Source organism: Ceratosolen solmsi, unplaced genomic scaffold (assembly GCF_000503995.2).
Source record: "Ceratosolen solmsi marchali unplaced genomic scaffold, CerSol_1.0 scaffold47, whole genome shotgun sequence".
In the NCBI taxonomy this organism is placed as follows: Eukaryota; Metazoa; Arthropoda; class Insecta; order Hymenoptera; family Agaonidae; genus Ceratosolen; species Ceratosolen solmsi.
In genome coordinates, this window is record NW_011948419.1 from 10,503,566 (window position 1) to 10,524,655 (window position 21,090).

General features: G+C 32.5%; 1 protein-coding gene across 1 annotated transcript in view; it reads right to left on the reverse strand.

Moving 5' to 3' along the window:
* Positions 1 to 6,066: 6,066 nt before the first annotated feature.
* Positions 6,067 to 21,090, reverse strand: part of Nos (Nitric oxide synthase) — a 118,962-nt gene continuing 103,938 nt past the window's right edge. Inside the window, exons 24-25 of the mRNA XM_011497741.1 lie at positions 19,008 to 19,199; positions 6,067 to 6,268 (exon numbers count right to left, since the gene is read on the reverse strand). Coding sequence (XP_011496043.1) covers positions 6,149 to 6,268; positions 19,008 to 19,199 — 312 coding nt within the window. The 3' untranslated portion in view covers positions 6,067 to 6,148. The remainder of the gene's footprint in view (positions 6,269 to 19,007; positions 19,200 to 21,090) is intronic.

Here is a 21,090-nt window from a genome sequence, read left to right on the forward strand (position 1 = left end):
AACACAAATTGTTACTAATTTACAATTTAATTACATTAAAGCATTTAAATTAATTAATACAAATTTGTTCTTTGAAAGTTAATTATCAGAAAATTATATTTATTATGAATAATAAGTAAAAAACAAATTGCATAAATTTTATATGTTTATATTTATAATAGTCAATAATAATAAAAACAATATATAACTTGTTTATATTAAATGAATGAAATACCGTTTCTTTTTAAAATTTTTTTATATATCTTTAATTATTAATTTCAATTTAGTAATTTAATATATTTTGAATGAATATCTTTGTTCAGTAATTAATTACAGTAATGTAATTACGCTAGAATTTAACTTAAAAATTACAAATATTAATATATTCTTAAAGAACCCTTATGTCAGACTTCAGAAAATTTTCTCTATTTTTTTTGTAAAATAAATAAAAATTTTATAAATTGATAAATAAAATAAAAACATATAATTACACTTACTGTAAATCATTTATTAATTCTGTCATGAAAAGAATCAAACGAAAATAATCTTAATTTTATTTTACTTTTTATAAATATTATATTTATGTACTAAATTCTACAGGTATGTGATTACCTTCCTTGTTATTAAAATTTGAAAGTTTAAAGAACTTCAAAAATATTTATAATTATTTTTTAAAGATATAGTGCATCTTCATCATTCATTATTATACGGTATATTTATTAAATTATTAATTAAATCAAAGTAAATGTGTTAATATTGACAGTCACTGCAAAATTAAAGATTAAAGCTTAATGTATAAATTGAGTGACCTGTCGGAATTCTTTATATTAATTCAAATATAGTTTTGATTATAATCTCTCTCTCTGCCTCTTAATAATACAGCATACATTATAATACATACAATCAAAGAATAAAAAATGTTCAAACAGTAATTAGAAATTCAATTATATAAAAATAAATATGTCAAATTTATGAGATACAACAAAAAAAAGGTATATATTTATATAGTCAAGTAAATAATGGAAAATAATTAATAATATTGCTTACATCATCAAAAATTGATGAATATTTTATAATCATTTTTAATAGTTATTGTAATAATAATTAACTATAATAACGTTTTTAAGTTTTTAATTTACTAATTTTAATTTATATTCAGTAACGAAGAGCAAATCGAATAAAACGAATTCATAATATTATTAAGTTAATTATTAGCAATTTATTATTAACTTTTAATTTATTTTTCCATTTGAACATTACAGTAATTTAATTAAATTTGAAAATAAATATATCCTTAAGTTAATTCATTTACAACTTTTAAAATTACAGACAGCATGTTACATGAAGACGAATAAAAATAAATATTATAGTAATCAGAAAAATGGTAACGAATAGCTGTACATAGATAATATGGTGGCAGTTATCGGAATATTAACTGGTATAACTACACAAATTTCATTTCATGTCGTGATTCGCAATTCTTTATTGAAATACTTTATATTTTTGTCAATAAAATTCTTGTGTACGTGGATAGTTTTATCTATAACCTTGTAAAAACGAAAATATATTTATAGATAAGAAAATTTATAACTGTTAATTAATTAACTTAATTATATTTATTTTTCGAATCTGTTTTTACCACATAAATTCTAAAATATTATAAATAAGTAAGAATTTAGTTTAATAATAAATAATAAATTTTTTAGTAGATATATTATATAATAAATAGAAATATTTATTTTTCTGGTGTTACCTATGTGTCTGAGATCAGACTAAAAACGCTTCCCTGAGATGGTGAGGGGAGGCTTGCTGGCAAGTGGAATGGACAATGCAATAATTCTGCTTTTATATGAGTTGATTTTCCCTTTTATTGAATATAATAAATAATGAATAGTTAATAATCTATGAATATCGAATAAGTGTATGATAGAATAAATAGGTGAGAGTTTCTTCAGGTAATGTGAGTGATGATAATCTTATAAATGTATTGTATATTTATATTGTATTTATATTCTTGTGGTATGGTGCATGATTGACGCCACCGATTGCCGCTACCGATACGCTGAAGAGACCTGGGTGGTGGTGTTGGTGTGTAACGTCACTGGTGAGAAGAATTGATGCCGCCGTTGCCGCTACCGATAAGCTGGAGAGGCTTGAGTGGGGCGCTGGTGTTTGACGTCACTGTTGAGGAGAATTGATGTCGCCGTTGCCGCTACCGATGAGCTGGAGAGGCTTGGAGAGAGCACTGGACGTGTGTAATATCGTAGTTTTCGTGTGTGGAGACAATCTCAGTTGTATTGATGGTACGTAAGCACGTGTGTAATAGCGTAGCTTACATGTGTGGAGTCAATCTAAGTTGTATTGTTGGTACGTAATGACGTGTGTAATAGCGTAACTTACGTGTGTGGAAATATATCGTTGTGTATTGGATGTGACCTCTATATAAGTGATATTTGACTTGTAAGAAAGCGATTTGTGTGAATTGAAGGCGATCTCTGTGTAAATGGCGTTGACTTGTAGAACAATAATTTGATCTTGATGATTGCTTGATTGAACTAGTAAGAGGATGAGACCGTCATGTGCAGCTACGTCCGATATTTATTGTGACGTAAAGAGGGCATAGCCTCGTAGAGTTCATTTGTTATTACTTTTGGAATTATAGTAGTATATTCGAGTTTTTCTGTTATAGCATTCTTTGAATTCGTTAGTCAGTTTTTACAAAACAAATGCTCGCGCGCTCATACCTCTCCCACTTTTTATTTCGCTTAGAAACTACTGCAATCTGTAACACTATGTTATTTTCATTTATTTTAGAATATTTCGCTCATTGTTTTTCCCTTTACCATTTTTGATTAAGAAAGTTGACAGATTTCTCAAATTTGCTTAAGTTATGAATTAATATTTGCTTCAACTATTATGTGCTATCTTATTCTCTTATGTTTTATCTTGATTATTTTACTATGATGTATATAAGTATTATATGTTTTTCACAAAAGAACTTTATTATTTTTGTTACTATTTAATAGTTTTCGATTATTTAAATTATGCTATTTCTGACTGAATTTTAGTAAATGGTATATTGATTTTTTTAATTGAAGATTTTTAATTGTAAATATGTAGAACATTTAGTTAATCATTTAACAAATTATGATTAAAGTACAATCTGAAAATTAACTTTAATTAGTGTATTAGACAAATAGTTATATAAAATCAAATTATGCCGGTGCCATTAATTCAAATACTATATTACTTTATCTATGATCTCAATGATACAATGTAAAAAAGACAAAACAAAAAGTAAATAGTGAATTAAGATTGTTATACGGTATAAATGATTATTGTACATACAAATATATGACATATTAAATTAGGCTTAATTACATATATATTTTAATATATATTTCGTTTATAAAACTTAATTCATTGAAGATTTATTATTTTAAAAGTGTTGGATTATCTGCTGCTGATTTCTTAAACTTCACAGATATTCTTCATTATATAAATTTTTTTTTTTAAATTGATATTCTATTTGTAATATTAATTTCTACTACTTCAATTTGAAAACATATAACAGATGATTTTATCGCATTGCAAGTTTTGCATCTAATATTCAATTCATTTTTACACTACATTTCATGAAAAAGTACACACGAAATTTAATTAATAACTTTTTTATAGCTGATTTTTTTACAGCCATATACAGCCAATTCAGTAATTACATCATCGTTTTCTTCTTTTATTCGCTTCTATTTCTCTTTTTACTTTTTACATTATTATTGTTCGAGAATGTAGAAACTCCCAGCTCATTAGACATCTGGGAAACTCGAGATAAGAGTTCCAAAAAAGGTGAACTCTCGACTACTCGAGGAATAAACATTCAAACGCGCCTCGGATTAACAATTCAGCAAAACTTCGAATATCAAAAGAAAATACAATTCATAAACATATCTGGCGAGAACAAGGTCCAAGTGTCCAGCAAAAAGCCGTCATAAAACTAATGCTACGAGACATTTGACACGGCCTCACCACAAAGCATCTATCGACGACAAGTCATAATACTTCTGTCATAATCAAGTCATAAAAATATAAGCAAAAACCACCTCGTCTTACATCCGAAAAAGGGATATTAAAGGCAACACTACACGTATACGCTGTTGTCAAACCTAGCTACATGTGGCTCGGATAGTGAAGCGAGAACGTGCCAAGTCCCCCTCATGGTGGGGATGCAAGACCAGAAACGCTCTGATTGGAACCGCCAATAATAAAAGAATCAATTCGATTGGAGACGCCCAGACAGAGGCGCTCTGATTGGAAACGTCAAGAAGCAGGAAATTCATAAGGACCACGCAGTGGCCGAGAATGCCTTCAAGAAAGACGTCAGCAAGGCGCACGAAAGTCGCTCCTCACGAGAAAAGCCGGCAAGGTTTCTTCTTCAAGGGATCGTCAAATAACAAGGATGTAGACATACACAGTAAAGGCTGATTAAGAGGCAAAGCCTAGTCATATCCAACTCATAACAAGTGCAAGATAAGTGCAAATCAAATCATAAACTCGCAGCAGTGCAAGACAAGGAAAAAGGAACAAGTAAAAAATGGTGCACAAGGCACAATATAATCACAACCTATAAGGAGCCGTTCAGGCAAGCTCAGCAAACAATACGAGGTATAGCCAGAAAAAACACAAAACATAAACTACAAGCTGCCGTACGAGGCACAATCTGCAGACATCACTAGCTGCCATCAAGAGCACAAAATCTGCAGAGCTTACAAGGTAAAAGTTTCATTCCTTAATAACGATAATGATATACAATATGCCTCATAAGGTAAAGAACTGTAGAGCGACCAAGCTCACACAATCTGCAAACGCATAAGGGGCAAATTTAGCTCCCACAAGAAAGACTTACGAGGCGTCGTATGCCGCAATATCTGCAGCTAAGATGAAGACGGGGGTTTACGACCTTGTTCTTCTACGTGTATAACACCACCAACACGTGCATTACATATAGAGAACCAGAAGGCTATGCTCTTCTACCTGTACATGCAACGCACATTGCAGCTCTGTGGCAATAGCAATACAAAACTCAAGAAACGAAGGCATTCAAGCATAAACTAAAAATCATTATAATACAACTAATGCAATTATCGCAATAAACTAAAACAAATACCAAATCTATTTATTATTGAATACATGCACTATCCTGTCCACTTGCCCGCAATCCTCCCTTCCACCATCTGGGAGTTTACACCTAACTCTAGATATTTGGCCCTCCTAGCTCGGTACTCTATTTTTAGACAATTATTTTGAACAAAGTTCTAAATGTTTGCATTATTTAAAAATAATTATTTAATTATAATTAAAATTATTTGAATTTTATTTTAATTTTTTGATATATTATAATTCCAATCTATCTTTAACGTCTTCTTTGCGAGAGTTATATGTACTGTGTTTTTTTTGTCTCAAAATTCGCCATCCAAATGAATTTATATACTCATTATAAATATGCTTATAATAATTTGATTTTCTTTACGCAATCTTAGTAAAATTTTCATCTTATGTACGTGAAAGTATAATTATTATTTTCATTTTTCTGATAGTGAATATTTTTGCTCAAAAAATTATTTTTAAACTTTATGAAAGAAATTATGAATTAAATTTTAAACTACTAATATCTGACAATTTGATTAACACTTAAATGATTAAAATTTAAAATAGGATGCAAAGTATTTTTAATCTAGTAACATAGAACGTTACTTCTGTTTGTTAAAAGAAAACAATAGAACAAATAGAAATAGTAAAATATAACATAACTTTAAAATATAATATTGAAAATGTTGAATGGGAGTTAGAAACAATGATTATAGTAGTATTTATTCGATTTAGTGGATACTATAATATTTTTTAAATATATCATTATTTATTTAATGTATCTCTATTGAGAACATAAAACTATTAACTTTTAAATACCATGTAGCATAAAATATAACAATACGATGTTGTGATAATTATAAAATAGCAATATTTCAAAAAGTTTGTAAATTAAAAGCTTTATTGTATACTTTAAGATAACTTTATATTTTATTTTCGTGGTTAAAATATTACAATTATACAATTATAAAATTGATGTGCTAGTTAAATTGACTATTAATTGAACGTCAATGTTTACAATTTTTCAATGTTCATTATGAGGTTTGGATGTCAATTTTATTCGAGCAGTTTCTCTTGATCTGTTATGAACCTCCGCTGTTCGAAGGGTTATACCAAATATATCTTCATGAAATCTATTTTCATCCTAAAAAATATTAATTATTCGTACGAATTATTTGAAATATTGTAAAATTTAAATTTTTTTAAACGCGAATGTGAACATATATCATTGTATTAAAATATGTTCAAACAAGCTTTCATGATTATTAAATTTAATATTATTTCATGTTTAAAAAATAAAAGTAAAGGTAATAATTAATTTTTTGTTTAAGTTTACAAGTTCCAAGAATTATAGGTTATAAGTGGCGTGACAGTTATCAGTTTTCCTAATTTTACATAAACATGGAAAAGTAACAAACAATTATATATAATCTGTACGATGTAACATTTGGTGGATGATATCTGTTAAAAAAACATAACATGAATAATTTTTAATAAAAATTATGTAATCTCCGTCATCCTTTATCATAAGGCTGCAAATTTTTATTTATAACTTTAATAATAATTTTTAGTAATAACTTTAACGTAAATGTTATATATATTTCAATGAGTACCGATACTCGATGGTAATCGAGTTGATTCAAATGTAAACTATAGAAAACTGTTATATTTTTATAAATTTTTTAAATCTTATGGCATTGATAGTAGTATAAAATATATTTTTGAACCAAATAAGCTGCTCAAATAAATTTGTAGCTAATAACTTAATAATAAGATGTTAGTTCTGTATTATCCTGGATTTTATCATAATGAAAATATTAAAATATATTAAAGGAACTAATATTAAATAAGTAATTGTTTAATATTGTGTCCGTCTTCCAGTTTAGTCAATAAGAAGTGTAGTTAGTAAAAAATGTATTAATTAATAAAGTAATATTTAAAGCTATTATAATTATATTTAACAAATTTAAACATACTTTCATTAGAAAAGAATCTAAAACCAATACAAATTAAAACATAGCATTAATTAAAGATTATTTTTATTATAACTTTCATTTATATTAATTTTCATTATTTATAGTGGAGCTCTACTTATACGGGTTTAACTTTTAAGAATTTGGTATCTCGGGTCTGCACCCATTTCTTCTTGCATGAAATTAAAAAAATTTATAACACTTGTCTCTCAATTAGCATAAATTTGACCAAATTGTTACGGATTGCAGCATTCACGCGGTAAACAAAGTGGGAGAGGTAAAGACACCTGCTTAGGTCAAATTGTTGCGCGCCAAGTCATAAACATGATTCTCCGAAATCGGGAAACTTCAATACTCAAATAGGCAAATTTACACTACAATTCCGACTAACAAGGGCCGACGAACTCTTCAAGGCTAGATTCTACTGACGTCACTTCACCTATCGGCATGACAAGAGCAATCTAGAATTCACTGGAATCGCAAGCCTGTACGATAATATTTAAGGAGACGCGCTTGACGCTCTCGTCCTCTTAGTAGTTCAATCAAGCAGTCATCAAGATCAAATCGCTGTCCTACAAGTCAACACCATTTACATAGAGATCACCTTCAATTCACACATTACCGATCTACAGTCAACGCCTCTTCCACAGAGATCACCTTCAATTCACACAGACCGCCCCTACCTACAGAGATAGTCTCCCAGTACCATCACACGGATCGAGCTCACTACACGTAAGTCAAGCTATTACACACGTCCTTACGTACCATCAATGCACCGAGATCGACTCCACACGCGTAAGCTACGTTATTACACACGTTCTTACGAATCACTAACACACGACTCCGTGAACTAAGTAAGCAGCAATACCAAAACCACGGCATCATTGCCATTCATCAGTGACGTCACGCACCAACGCCAGTATCAGTAGCGGCAATCGGTGGCGTCAACACTCACCTATCACACCGTGATCCTCTTCACGGCATCATCATCCTTTATCAGCGCATCTCTCACTACCACTACGAGTCCTAACCAGGACTTTCAGACACAAATGAATTGATTTTTTCGTATATTTCTATTCATTTTAAGTTGTAATATACGTTGTAATATATTCTTTATCTAATTATATGTAATAGTTTGATAAAATTATGTGTATAAAAATTAATTCCATAATCCAGTTCGTAGAACCAAACGTGTAAAATTATCTAAGCAAACCACTAGATGTTGTGTGGGAAAATCCGTGAGAAAGTGGAAGGGTTAATGCACTGATTCAATAATTAACACATAATTCTTATTGCTGTTTATTCCATTTATTTTCAATTTATTTCCAATTTAGGGATGATTAATCGTGATGAGGTTATAAATGACCTTTATGTTTCTCAATAATAATATGGCATTGTGATATACTTTTATTGGAGAACTAAAGGATGATAAATTCATTATTCTCTGGACGCAACTCGTGAGATAATGATTTACTCTGAAAAGAGATAGGTTATAATCTATTGAATATCACCACTTGAGAGGTTATGATCGTTTGTTGTGCTCTGAACGAACACTACGATTCCTGACCGTGTCGTGATCTTAACACGTGTTGCAGTTGCTTCTGAATAGTAGGCCGTGTGAGTGAGCACGTGCCTAAGACAGAGGTTTGAGGAATGCACGCCACAGAATGATGCAAATTGTTGGTCTTGAAAGTCAGCATGTGCGGGAAGCTTCTGGAATCGGACAGCTTGCAGTCCGTTGGGTTAGTAACCTGTGAAGTGAAGAATCTATACTAGAAGTTTGGACTTACTTGAAGTTGTAGTGTGACATTCTCAGTTTCTTCTCATAGGCTTGATGGGAAGCTTCTATGCACGATCTGCTTGCACTTTAACTTTCTTTTGTTTCCTTTTACTGAGTGAGCATGCGCGGGAAGCGCCGGAAGTCAAGTGAAGATGAACACTAATATAGATTTACTTGAAGTTCTAGTGTGATATTCCTTATTTCTCCTCATGGGCGTGAACGTTAAACCTCCATGCACGAGTTGCATACACTTGAACTTTCCTTGTCTTTCCTTCTTGAGGTGACGAGAATCTCAGTCATTGTACGATGTGTACTTGATGAGACTAACACTGGATGTTGAACCACAGAAGTAGAAAGATATTTTACAAGACTCAGCTAATCAACTTTTCTTTGTTCATCCTTCTTGAGATAGGTTGTTACTTTTCGCGAGAATAAGTCGTGACTTTTCTGCTAAGAATAAGTGTTGTAACATTGCCTTTGTCCTTCTTAAATAATTCACTGACCCGGTTCCACTAGCAACCCCTTCTTCTTTCTTATATCCAATCAGAGTGCAACTTTGGGCGGCATGATTAATCATGCACGCCTTCATTTCCACTTCCTTCCAGGTTTAGTCTTGAATATACTAAAATCGGGAAAGTGTCTATGGGGAGGGGGGTCTCCAATTCGTGTTCTCTCCCTTCTCTGGGACTTAGCATTGTCTTAAAATGCCGATGTGCACGTAGGCCGATTGTCCGATATCGCAAGTGCTGAGGTCTTGAGTTGCAGTGAAAATTAGGAAACGTTTTTTATGGTCAGGAATTGTACGTACATCTGGCACTTCTAATTGTTCTAGTACAAACAGACGCCTTCGTGTCAGTAAACAGTTAGATCATTAACGCGTCAAACAATGAACGTATTGGTAATGCGAAGTAACTAGTATAACTGATTTTCGGAGTTTTCCAGATGTACTGACCTTTTTGTGTTTCCGACATTAGTAAGAGAGTTTTCTTCAAGCCTTATGATTGAGTTTAATGACTTTTAAGCTTGATAAAAAAAGAGCAGGAGTTTTATTGAAGACTAACGACAATTTAACGATGTTGCTTTGCCAGATGTTTTATTGCATTGAAAAAGGTCTCGCAATCTCAAACATTAAGGATCAACGGAATTATTGAAGTACATAATGCTGCGATAGAAATATTCTTATTATGAATAAATAAGAATCATTAGAATAAATTCCACCATGATAGAGGTTAATTGGATTGATATAATACGTAGCTTGTTATTAGTTATAAAAATAATTATTTATTGCTTTGTTAGTAGATTAAGCTCGTAAAGTTAACGTAGGACATGGATTTAATCATTTGGCAGGAAGAAATATTTATACATCTGTTTGTCTTCAAATTTTATTTTTCATCTTATTGTTCGTATATTACTATTAGGTTACATTTTTATTAACATTAGAATTCGATATTATAAATGAATATAGTTAATATAATATATATATTGTAGGAATTAACCTAGAGATCAGTAGATGTTATGTGGGAAAATGCGTGGGCAAGTGGAAGGGTTAATGCATTGATTCAATAGTTAACACATGTTTCTTATTGTTATTTATTCCATCTATTTTCCAAGTACAGGGATGATTGTTGATGAAGTTATAGATGAACGTTCGTTACTCTTTGGCGGTTGGAATGTGGCCTTCGTTTGGAGGTAGGAGGTTGTAGGTTCCCCTGAGAAAAGGGGGAGGTTGTAAAGCTCTCGCCATTTCTTCGAGTAGTGCCACGTGGGGAAACTATGACTGCGTCGTGTTCTTAGGTACACACTGCAGTTCCTTGGCACGAGCCTTGAAATAGCAGAAGGATCCACACGGTATTATACAGAGTGGTGCGAACTAGGCGTCATGCGGACTGAGCATGAGTGAAAATACCTTTAAATAAGAAGAAATAGAGGAGAAATGATAAAACTCTAAATAAGTGAATTGTACACGTGGGTATGAGCCTTGAAATAGAGCGAAGATCTCCTGAGGCACAGGCTGTGAAAATAATAGGAAATTGTAGCTTTTACCTTGAATTGGTCTTGAATTTTGAAGTATGCTATGGATCCTGGTAACTGGAGATACCGTGAGAGATTGGTGGCAAAGCACCTTGATCGAGAAGTTTACTAGCGAAGTTTGTCAAGAAAAAAATTCGTGGAACTGTGAGTAGTGTGCCGTGGCGCGAGTTACAAATTCCTCTAAATAAGTGAGTCATACGCGTGGGCACGAGCCTTGAAATAAAGAAAGGATCCACACGGAAAATACACTAAATGATGCGAAGTACACTTCGTGCATGATGAGCAGGAGCGAAAATCTCCTTGGGCATAAGCTGGCGAATGGAGAGACCGTGTGGGATAGGTGCCGCGAAACACCATTAATTTAAGAATATTAGTAATGAAATTTCATTTCGGACTCAGCTAATTGACTCTTCTTTTTCTGTCGCCTTGAGCACAAGAAGCTTTTAGTATGATAAGCTTCGTGCGCGTGGAGCACGAGTGAGTTCTTCCTTTGGGCACAGGCATTGAAATTAGTTAGGATAATGTTGCGTTTACCTCTGAAACGGTTTTGGTCCTGAAGTATGTTCGGTGAACTAACTCCTGGAGACACCTTGGATGGAAGATGGTGGCTATGGCACAGTGAGTTGACAAGATTACAAACGAAGACATGGCTTCGGACTCAGCTGAGGGGACTAACCCTTTCTTGGTGACTTCAACATGATTGAGTGAGTGAGTGACTGACTCAGTGAGTGACTGAGTGAGTGAATGGTTTTACTGAGTGATTGAATATTGTGTTTTTCCCTCTTAAATAGTTCACTGACCCTGGTGTCCACTTGGGACACCTTTGTATCCAATCTTTTTGGAAAATTCACCCTTTTCTTGTATCCAACCAGAAAGCTTACCGATTCATGGGCGAGAGTAATTCCTCTCGTGGCGTATTCCTCATTCAATAAACTCATTCTTTTAGTTGCTCTCGAGCGAAGAAGAGCTCCTGATTCTATTTAAATTATTTTTAAATTAATTATCTTTATTCTATTTATTTCTATCGGCGGCTCTGGCGTTCGCAAGGTTAGGTCGAATGAAAGGGGGAGGAGCAATACGTGCTGAAAAGGTCTTAATGTTGGGTGACGCGACCATCTCCGGAAAACTCTAACATCTGAGTTTTCCAGTTGTTTTATGACTTGTTTTTCGAAAAAGTTTTATAATATCAATGCCAGATGTTTTACTAGTAGGTATATTCAGAAGCCGACCGACTAATTAATCCTTTCAGGTACGCAAGATAATTGAACGACGTAAAAATTTTCTCGCAATCTCAAACGTATATATATTCGTGTATATTTTAGATGTACATTTGTTTTTAATATTTTTTTTATCGAAGATAATGAGTTAATTTTTTTAGTAATTAAATATTTGTTGTTCATATATTCTATTGTATATAAGTTTTAATGGATAGTTCTATATTAAATAATAATTTAATCAATTTTTATTATAATATTATAACATCAAAATTTTAATAATATTTTTTAAACTTTAAGCAATATGTTAGTATTAAATATTATTATTTGTTACTTACTTATTAGTAATTTATTAGTATCATTAATTTTTTGTATATTGTTTATAGATAGTATATAGAATGAATCTAGTTTTAAAAAGTACTGTATTAAATTAAGTACCTAATTAAAATTGAAGATTTTAAATACTATTACTTATTCTTATATATTTGAAGTAATATTTAATATTCAATACTAGTAGGTATTTATTTTTCAACTTTAAGATGAGTTATCATTACAACGAAATAAAAAAAATTATTATTCTAATAAATAATTTTATCTTTAATGACGTGTTGTATTATCATATGGATATCAAAATTTTGTCTAACGCAGTATATATACTTGAATTATTTGATTAATATTTTTTTACAGTAATCGTTATTTTAGATAATAATAATAGTTGAAACTAATATTAGCCTTAATTAAAAATATTGATATTTACTTTTAGAACATTAGATTATATTTTTAAAACAATATTTTCAATTAAACTGTTGATAGTACGCTTGCATTACTTGAAAAATTATTTTTGAATCAAAAGATCCTTCTGTTAGCAGATTTATTTTAACTTTAGATACATCGTGTCAAGGTACAATAATAAAATTATTAAATATTGCCTAACTTCTCGAAAAAAAAGTAATTACAAAAGGATAACAGAACTATCATGATGCATATTTCTTACATCTTCTCTATACCTATATCGTTTAATTTAAATATTTTAATAATTGTTGAAAAATGAAGTAGAAAATTGCACATTGTATATTTAATTGTAGGAATATAATTTTTAAGTGAATGATATAAATATAATATAAATGCAAATAAATTATAGAAATCGTATTAATTTCATACTTTAAATAGAAATATTGACTACTCCGTTTTTCAAAGATAATGTATATCATTATAATATAGTTAATAATATTTCACTAACATTTCTGATATTCATCTTGAGCTTAATTTACAAATAAATAATTCTTACTGTTCGGGATTGAAACAGTTGAAAGCGGAATTAAAAAGTGTGTACAAAATGCAATTCGTCGTTCCGACTTGTTTTATCAAGGCCGGTTCGACGGATACAATTTGATGCCGTTGACAACTCAGAGACCACGGGCGTTGTGTGGTAACGATGACAGGTCACAAGTGGAAGGGAAATTATAATAATACAATAAAGATATGGCTGAAGTATATGATATTTATTCTGTTATTTATTAATGAGAAGGTTGACTGGTATTACTATTATTACTTATAGAACTAATTCTTGGATTGAAGTAATGTGTTGCGTAATCTATGCAGATTGATTGTTGAATACGAATGGCGAATGGCGCGAAGTTTCGTTCGTCGACACTAGCGCCTTTTGAACGAGCACGTGTGTGGTTGAGGTTATGAATGCAGCTTTATGATTGAAAGATATCGAAAAGTGGCGCGATACTGGATTCGTCGACACTTGCGCTGTGTGTTGCTTACTTTCATAAGCTTCCGAACTTGAACTAAGGTGAGGGTTACTAAAATGAGACGCCCCTGGCGAGCGCAAAAACTGGACGACGCGTACTGGAATTTATTCCGCACTGTCGTATTAAGAGTAGCTTTCTCGTTCTTAGTACTTGTCAATGTAATACTCTGAATTTCAATATATATGTAATTATTGTAGTAGAGACTACTTACAAAGACTAATCGTTGACTCGTCTTCGGACTCTGATAGGCGAATTGTCGTAGCTCCCTTAGAACAAGTAACGACGGTTTCTTGAACTGCGTTAGTGGACATACGGGTTTCTGTCGTAGTTCTTTCGGGACAGTAACTACTGTTCCAGTAACAGTGTTAATGGATAATCCGAAGAAGTGTAAGTCGTTCCCAAAATAGTGTTAAATGGACTTTCACTAAACTTAACTGAGTATGAAATGTCTCAAGCGTTTAATATATTGAGAGAGTATTACTAAAAGAGAGATATAAAAAAGGAAGGACACTTCAAAAAAGAGTAATATCACGAGAATACTACTAAAGAAAAACTATCAAGAGTAAATATCAAGACAGTTAAATATCACGAGTGATAAGTATTAAGAGAGTTAAGTATCAAGAGTAAATAAGTATTGAAAATTGCGCCCCTTAAATACATTTGCTGACCATGAATTTTACTCGAACCCCTTCCCTTATTTTCTGTCCAATCAGCGCCTCTTTTGGCTTCGGAGTTAATTAAGGGCCTAGTTGTCTCTGGGTCTTCATGATTAGCAGATCTCTTATTGCTGCTGCCGCATGCGACAGCATGTAGACAACGGAAAGGGGGGGCATCGCTGACACATCTGGTGACAGCATTGCAACTTGTTGACAGCGGGAAGGGGAAGGAAGGTCCGCTTGCAGTAATGCTTGAAGTAGTTACCGGAATGAAGTAGTAGCGGAACGAAAATGCAGATGTCTAACTATGGGTTATCCCGTGTTTATGGTATTGTTTTTCCAGATGTTTTATGTCACTAATGCGTGAGAATTTTGAGCAAGCGAAGTTTTGAAATCTAAATACAAATTTTACGATGTTGCTTGCCAGATTGGGAGAACTGCTAGCTTGTGTATGGGCCGTTTGACGATCTTTGTTGCTGTTTTTACAGTGACTATTCTGGTTAAGCCGTCCTTGCCCGGGAGGATATTTATTACCCTTGTCAGAGGCCATTTACATGGTGGAAATCGGTTATCAGTGATGAGTACTAGTGAACCAACCTTTATGTTGTTTTCTGGATGGTGCCATTTAGATATTGATTACTGTCGTTGTAAATAATAAGATGACCAGTATGACCAGAATTACTGGACACGTTGTTGAATAAATTGCCAACGGCGCAATCCTGATATTGACAATCCGTCTAAAGATGGTTCAGGTATTGTAGTAAGTGGACATCCGATTAGAAAATGTCCTGGAGTTAAGGCAGCGTAATCATCTGGATCGTCACTTAAGGCTTCTAGTTTGGTCTTGAGTTTAAAATTGCCTCAATTTGAGTCAAGAGAGTCGTAAGTTCCTCCAACGTAAGTAGCGTTTCTCCAATTGTGCGCAGTAAATGAAATTTTGTAGACTTCACTACTGCTTCCCATTTTCCTCCCATGTGAGACGCAGCTGGTGGGTTAAAATTCCATTGAACATTGTCTTGTGAGGTTAGCGCTGCAATTTTATGATGCTCTTCTGATCTCCGTGAGAATAACCTTTTTAATTCCTTGTTTGCTCCTGCAAACGTGGTGCTACAATCTGAATGCAACGTGTGTGGGATGCCTCTGCGAGAAGAGAATCTCCGTTAGGCAGCTACAAAGCCATCTGTTGAATAGTCGCTGACCACTTCAAGGTATACAGCAGATGTGGCGAAACATACAAAAACACAAATCCATGCCTTTTGGGTCTTTGCGCCTCTGCCTTCCATGTTTTCAGGGTTATAGGACCAGCATAATCGACACCCGTATACGCAAATGGTCTTGATGGTGTTACTCGCGACAGCGGTAATTGTCCTATCATATATTGGGGACAGATTCCTCTCTGTCGTGCACATATGGCGCATCGCAGAGTGTGAGATTTTACTGCTTGACGGCCTCCAAGAATCCAATACTACTGTCGTGTATGCGCTAGGGTGAGTTGGGTGCCTCCATGCAGTGTCCGTTTATGAGCCTGGGCTATTACAAGATCCGTAAATCGCGATTGGTGTGGCAAAATTGCAGGGTGTTTTCGTTCGTATGCGAGAGAAGAATTCATTAGTCGTCCTCCTACTCAGATGACTCCTTGCGAATCGATATAAGCTGTTAAGCGATGGAATGCGTGTCCATTTTGCAGTTTATGTTTTGACTCAAACATCTTGATTTCATGGGAAAAATAAACAACCTGTGTTGCCTTTATCCAGAAGATGAATTGTGAATTTATGGGCATGTCGGGAGAAGGCTCACGCCTTTTCCTTAAACGTTCAATAGTTTTGAATACTTATAAATTACATCCCAGCGATATTCAATGGATTTTATGGTAGCTGCAAGAGAAATGCCATGCTGACAGCATGACAGACGGAAAGGGGGGTTGCCAGTACATACCGCTTAAATTTAGTTACCGAGCGAAGCGATTCCTTACAGATGGTTAATGAGTTGGATTTTCCCAAGTTTATTATCTTGTTTTTCCAGATGTTTTACGACACTACTGCTAGATGGTTGTGAGCAAGAAATTTCCGAAATCTTAAATGACAAATTTACGATAGTGTTTCGCCAGATGTCTTTATTGCCAAGGACCCCTCTTACAATCTCGAATAGATACACAAGCGACGGCTAAACAGTGGCGGCTCATCACGCTCACATTAACAATCGGCGGCTACACAGCGGCGGCTCGCTCAATTCAGTACAAAGACAGTTGTTTTTCGTAACTTTGATTGAGCTCGATGTAATCCTGACTGTTGGCAATGAAACTGCAGGACGTCGTCTGGGTGTGTGAGGTGATACTGGTCTTATTTGCGGGCGTGTTGCAATCATAGCGCCCTTGTGGCAGTAGTATGGAAATCGTTTTCTCTCTCTCTCTCTCTCTCTCTCCCTCTCTGTAAGCATATTACCGTAGCGATGCCTTTTTACAGTAGTTATGAGAGTTAAGTTCGCTGGAGAGGCGTGACCAATGGCGTAGCTTCATTAGCGAGATATATCGACCAGTCTTTTAGTGAATATAATGGGTACTATAACTATAATTATAAGCGGTACGAGTGAGTATCACTCTCGCTGGGTCTGGCCGCGAGCGAGATGCGCCTGGCAACAATAGTATGGTAATTAGTTGCGAAAGGCGCAAGGTAACAGGTGGCGCCCTCTTAGCGGTATGATAAGAATCAAGTTGCAGAAGGCTTACCGCTAATTTATGCGTTGGCCAGCAATGAATGATATTAATTGCAGGAGCTGCCAAGCAATTTCGGTGCCTTCTTAGCGGTCTGATAAGAATCAAATTGCAGACGGCTTACAGATAATTTTTGCGCTGAGCAACAATAATGATATTAATAAATACTGCACCTTGCACGGATTCCTGTAGATGTGTAAGACTTTTACTAGGTGTGACTTGCACTATTTCACTTTGACTCACTCAACAAGACTACTTTCTTCGACGTTCGTTGCTCATTATATATGGTCGCATAGACACATAGAGTCTGGCACTAATACCTTTGGTGTTGCTATGCCGAAGCTTTATCGTATGCCGAGAGAGTTTCAATTCTAGGATATTCTGTTAAATTTTTGGAACGTAAGCTTTTGCCGATTCGTGATTTCTCCGTAGTTGCTATGCGGAAAGTTGTAGGACTTTTTAAGGAAACGGCTTCTGAATGTTTCTGATAATTTTTCTTCGCGACTTTTCTTGATATTGCGAATTATCATGATTTAAATGTCATGAAATTAAAGTTTATTGTTGGGTGCGCCAATCCTAAACAATAACAAATCTAAAATTTTCGCTGACTTAATGAAATCAATATATGTTTGAGATTTCGAGAACCCCTCGAATGGTATCATTTCTGGGAAACTTCAAATTTTATAATTTCTGGGAGAACCTCCAACGGTCGATGGGCATCCGGAAAAAGTCATCCACAAGCACATCCATTGTTTCTAGCTAACTAAGCTGCCGCGTGGATATTTGAGGCAAGTACACCACGTACTTACGTAATAGCTCTCCTTATGTCAGCAAAGACGCCATGTAAGAAACACGGTCTGTCTTACAAGGACGGCCATGGAACAGTCTCTCTCTTTCTCTCTTTTAGCTTCAGTTTTATGTGCGCATTTAACTAGATAACCGGCAGGCAAAAGTGTTGGAAGAAGAAATCAACGACGTAATGATACTGTATAATTCAGTTCAAGAAATATTCAAGTGAGATGGTAGCAACCTCCACAATATAAGACTAACTCTGAACCTCGCGCACAGTGCTCGAGCGTACAACGACATCAAGGAACGACACGCGTATTACGACTTCCCACTTCTCCGTGTAGTAAGCCTCAATATACTATAAGTATCAAGCGCAACGCATCAAGAGGATCCAGAGACTTACGACCTCCTACTTCTACATGTAGTACATGCTAACATCACGTGGCAACAACCAAGAAATGGTAAGATCTCAGCGATTCTCATAGTCAACGTAGAATCATTATAGTCTAAATTAAACAAAACGCAATAAACAAGCACGAAAAGCAGATATATTGAATAGCGAATTGAAGCACTACTCTTTTCACTTATCCAAACTTTTTTGCCACCAGTAAACTTGTGAACATTCTAAACATTTTAGTCCTTTGACTCGGAAGAATGGAATTCTAAACAATATAACAGTTACTTATAAGTTTTTTGAAATTAATTCTAATATATTTTTTAAAATCAGTTTATAAATACTACTTAAAAATATATTTCGCATTATAGATATGCATTAGGGAATATTGTATTTGAAAAAATAAAATCGATCAATGCATTTCATAATATTTAAACTTAAAATATGTGTATTATTAAATTATTTTTAGTTTTATATTAAAATACATTGAATGTTTAAACATGAGAAAGTTTTTTATATAAAATTATATAAATTATATAAAATTAATTATATAAAGTTAATTATATAAAATCTTACCCTTAAAGATAACATATACGTTTCAATTTCTTCATCCAACATTTTCCCATGAATTTTAATAATTTGTTTGAGAGATTGGTAAATACCTTCAGCCATTGTACAGTCACCGCATACATACAAATGTCCTTTTTGATGTACAAGCATATTATAAATATTTATTGATTCAAGATGAATCCAGTCTTGTACATAGGTCTATAACATATGAATTATATATATATATATATATATATATATATATATATATATATATATATTGTTGAATATATGTATATAGAAATTAAGATAATATTTAACAAACTATTTAAAAAATTTTCAATTTTTTATATTAATTGTAATAATATCTTAATTATATTAATTTAAATTAGTATCACTAAATTACAAAATAGTCTTATACTTTGCAATTTATTTATTCCAATTAGATATTATAAGTATATATAGATTAGTATATGGTGACAATTATAAATAACATGCAATCATTGTCATAATATTGATGAATAGAATATTTATTGTGTCAATTAATTTTGTTTTTTCAAAGTTATTAACCGCCTCTTGTTGTCACTATATTATAAATATGAGAATAAATATAAGAAATAGCTGCTATTTTTACTATGTAAAAATTAGTTATCAAATATTAGAAATACTAAAATAAAACGTTTCACTATGAAACCACAGTATATAAGTATAAGTATAAGTATAAACGAGTATACCCACAATATAATAAATGCTTAAAGAGTTCAAAGCTAATAGCGAGATTAATTAACATTTATGGATCTTCTTAAAATTAAGCAAAATGTATGTAATTAATTGATATAGTGTTCAAGATTTAAAAATTTGGATAGGAACATTTAAGAGTGAATAGTTTTGGAATTTTATTAAAGTTTATTATTGAGATTAGTTATTTATTAGAATTATAAAGTCTTTTTAATTTTTCAGATTTTGTGATTTTTCAAATAAAAAGTTAATGAGATGAGCATGATGAAGGAAAGGCATAATTCATTTTATTATTTGAAATTAAAAATAAGGCAATAAATTATCACGAGAATAATACAAATTTCTAATAGAATAAAAACTGGTATAAATATACAATAGATGATAATCAAGTTCAATAAAAGAATAAACAAATCCAATATATTTTAAGGCAAATTATATTTGAGTGACATGCATTCCTTTATGTATAACTATTTCTTCAAAAAATATACGCTGATAAAAGGCAGACAATAGTAGAAGTATATGTACATATACAAAGGTTGTTTTCAAGTCTTAATCTTACAGTACTTTAGAATATGAACGCTTTTCCTTTGAGCACTAAGCATTATTAATCACAAAATTAATTTTAAAATATATTGACAGAAATCAATAAATTACATAATTAGTTTATATTTTATTATGAATTATATCTTAAATTTATTAATTTACATATTAGAGTGTGTCCGATAACCAATAACAATGGATTAAATGGAAAAAATTATGACAATTTCAAATATTTTTGTAATCATGTGTAAGGTGTAGGATCAACTTGTCAATTAAGACCAGCAGTGTCCTTTTCACAATCCATATACATAATATGTCTGAGATGGTTATCAAACAATTAATATACAATATATCAAAAATAGTTGATAGAAATAGAAGTTAGAGTTTTGAAGTAATCGTCTATAACTAAATTTGATTAGTTACATTTCAAGAGATGGGTTATCCAATTTGTTATTTTATATCAAATCTTTTAGAGCTATGAGAATCAATATGAAAATCGATATTATTTATGTAATATATATAAATATATTAACAACATTGGAGAGATCTAGAAAATATCAGATAATTTACACGTAAATTAAAAATAGACTAGATTAACTGTTTGAGAATAAGAGACTCCGTTTAGTAAGGCAATAAAATATCTGACAAGTAATGTCATGACAATTGTATTTAAGACTTCAAAACTTTCCTGCTCATAATTATTTGTACTAGTGTCATAAAACATCTGGAAAACTCTAACGGAACGTGCTCATACTCCCAGTGCAGTAGAACCTAATGGGTTTACTGCCGGGAGAACCCCAAAGTAGATTCAGAACGAATATCAGATATGCGT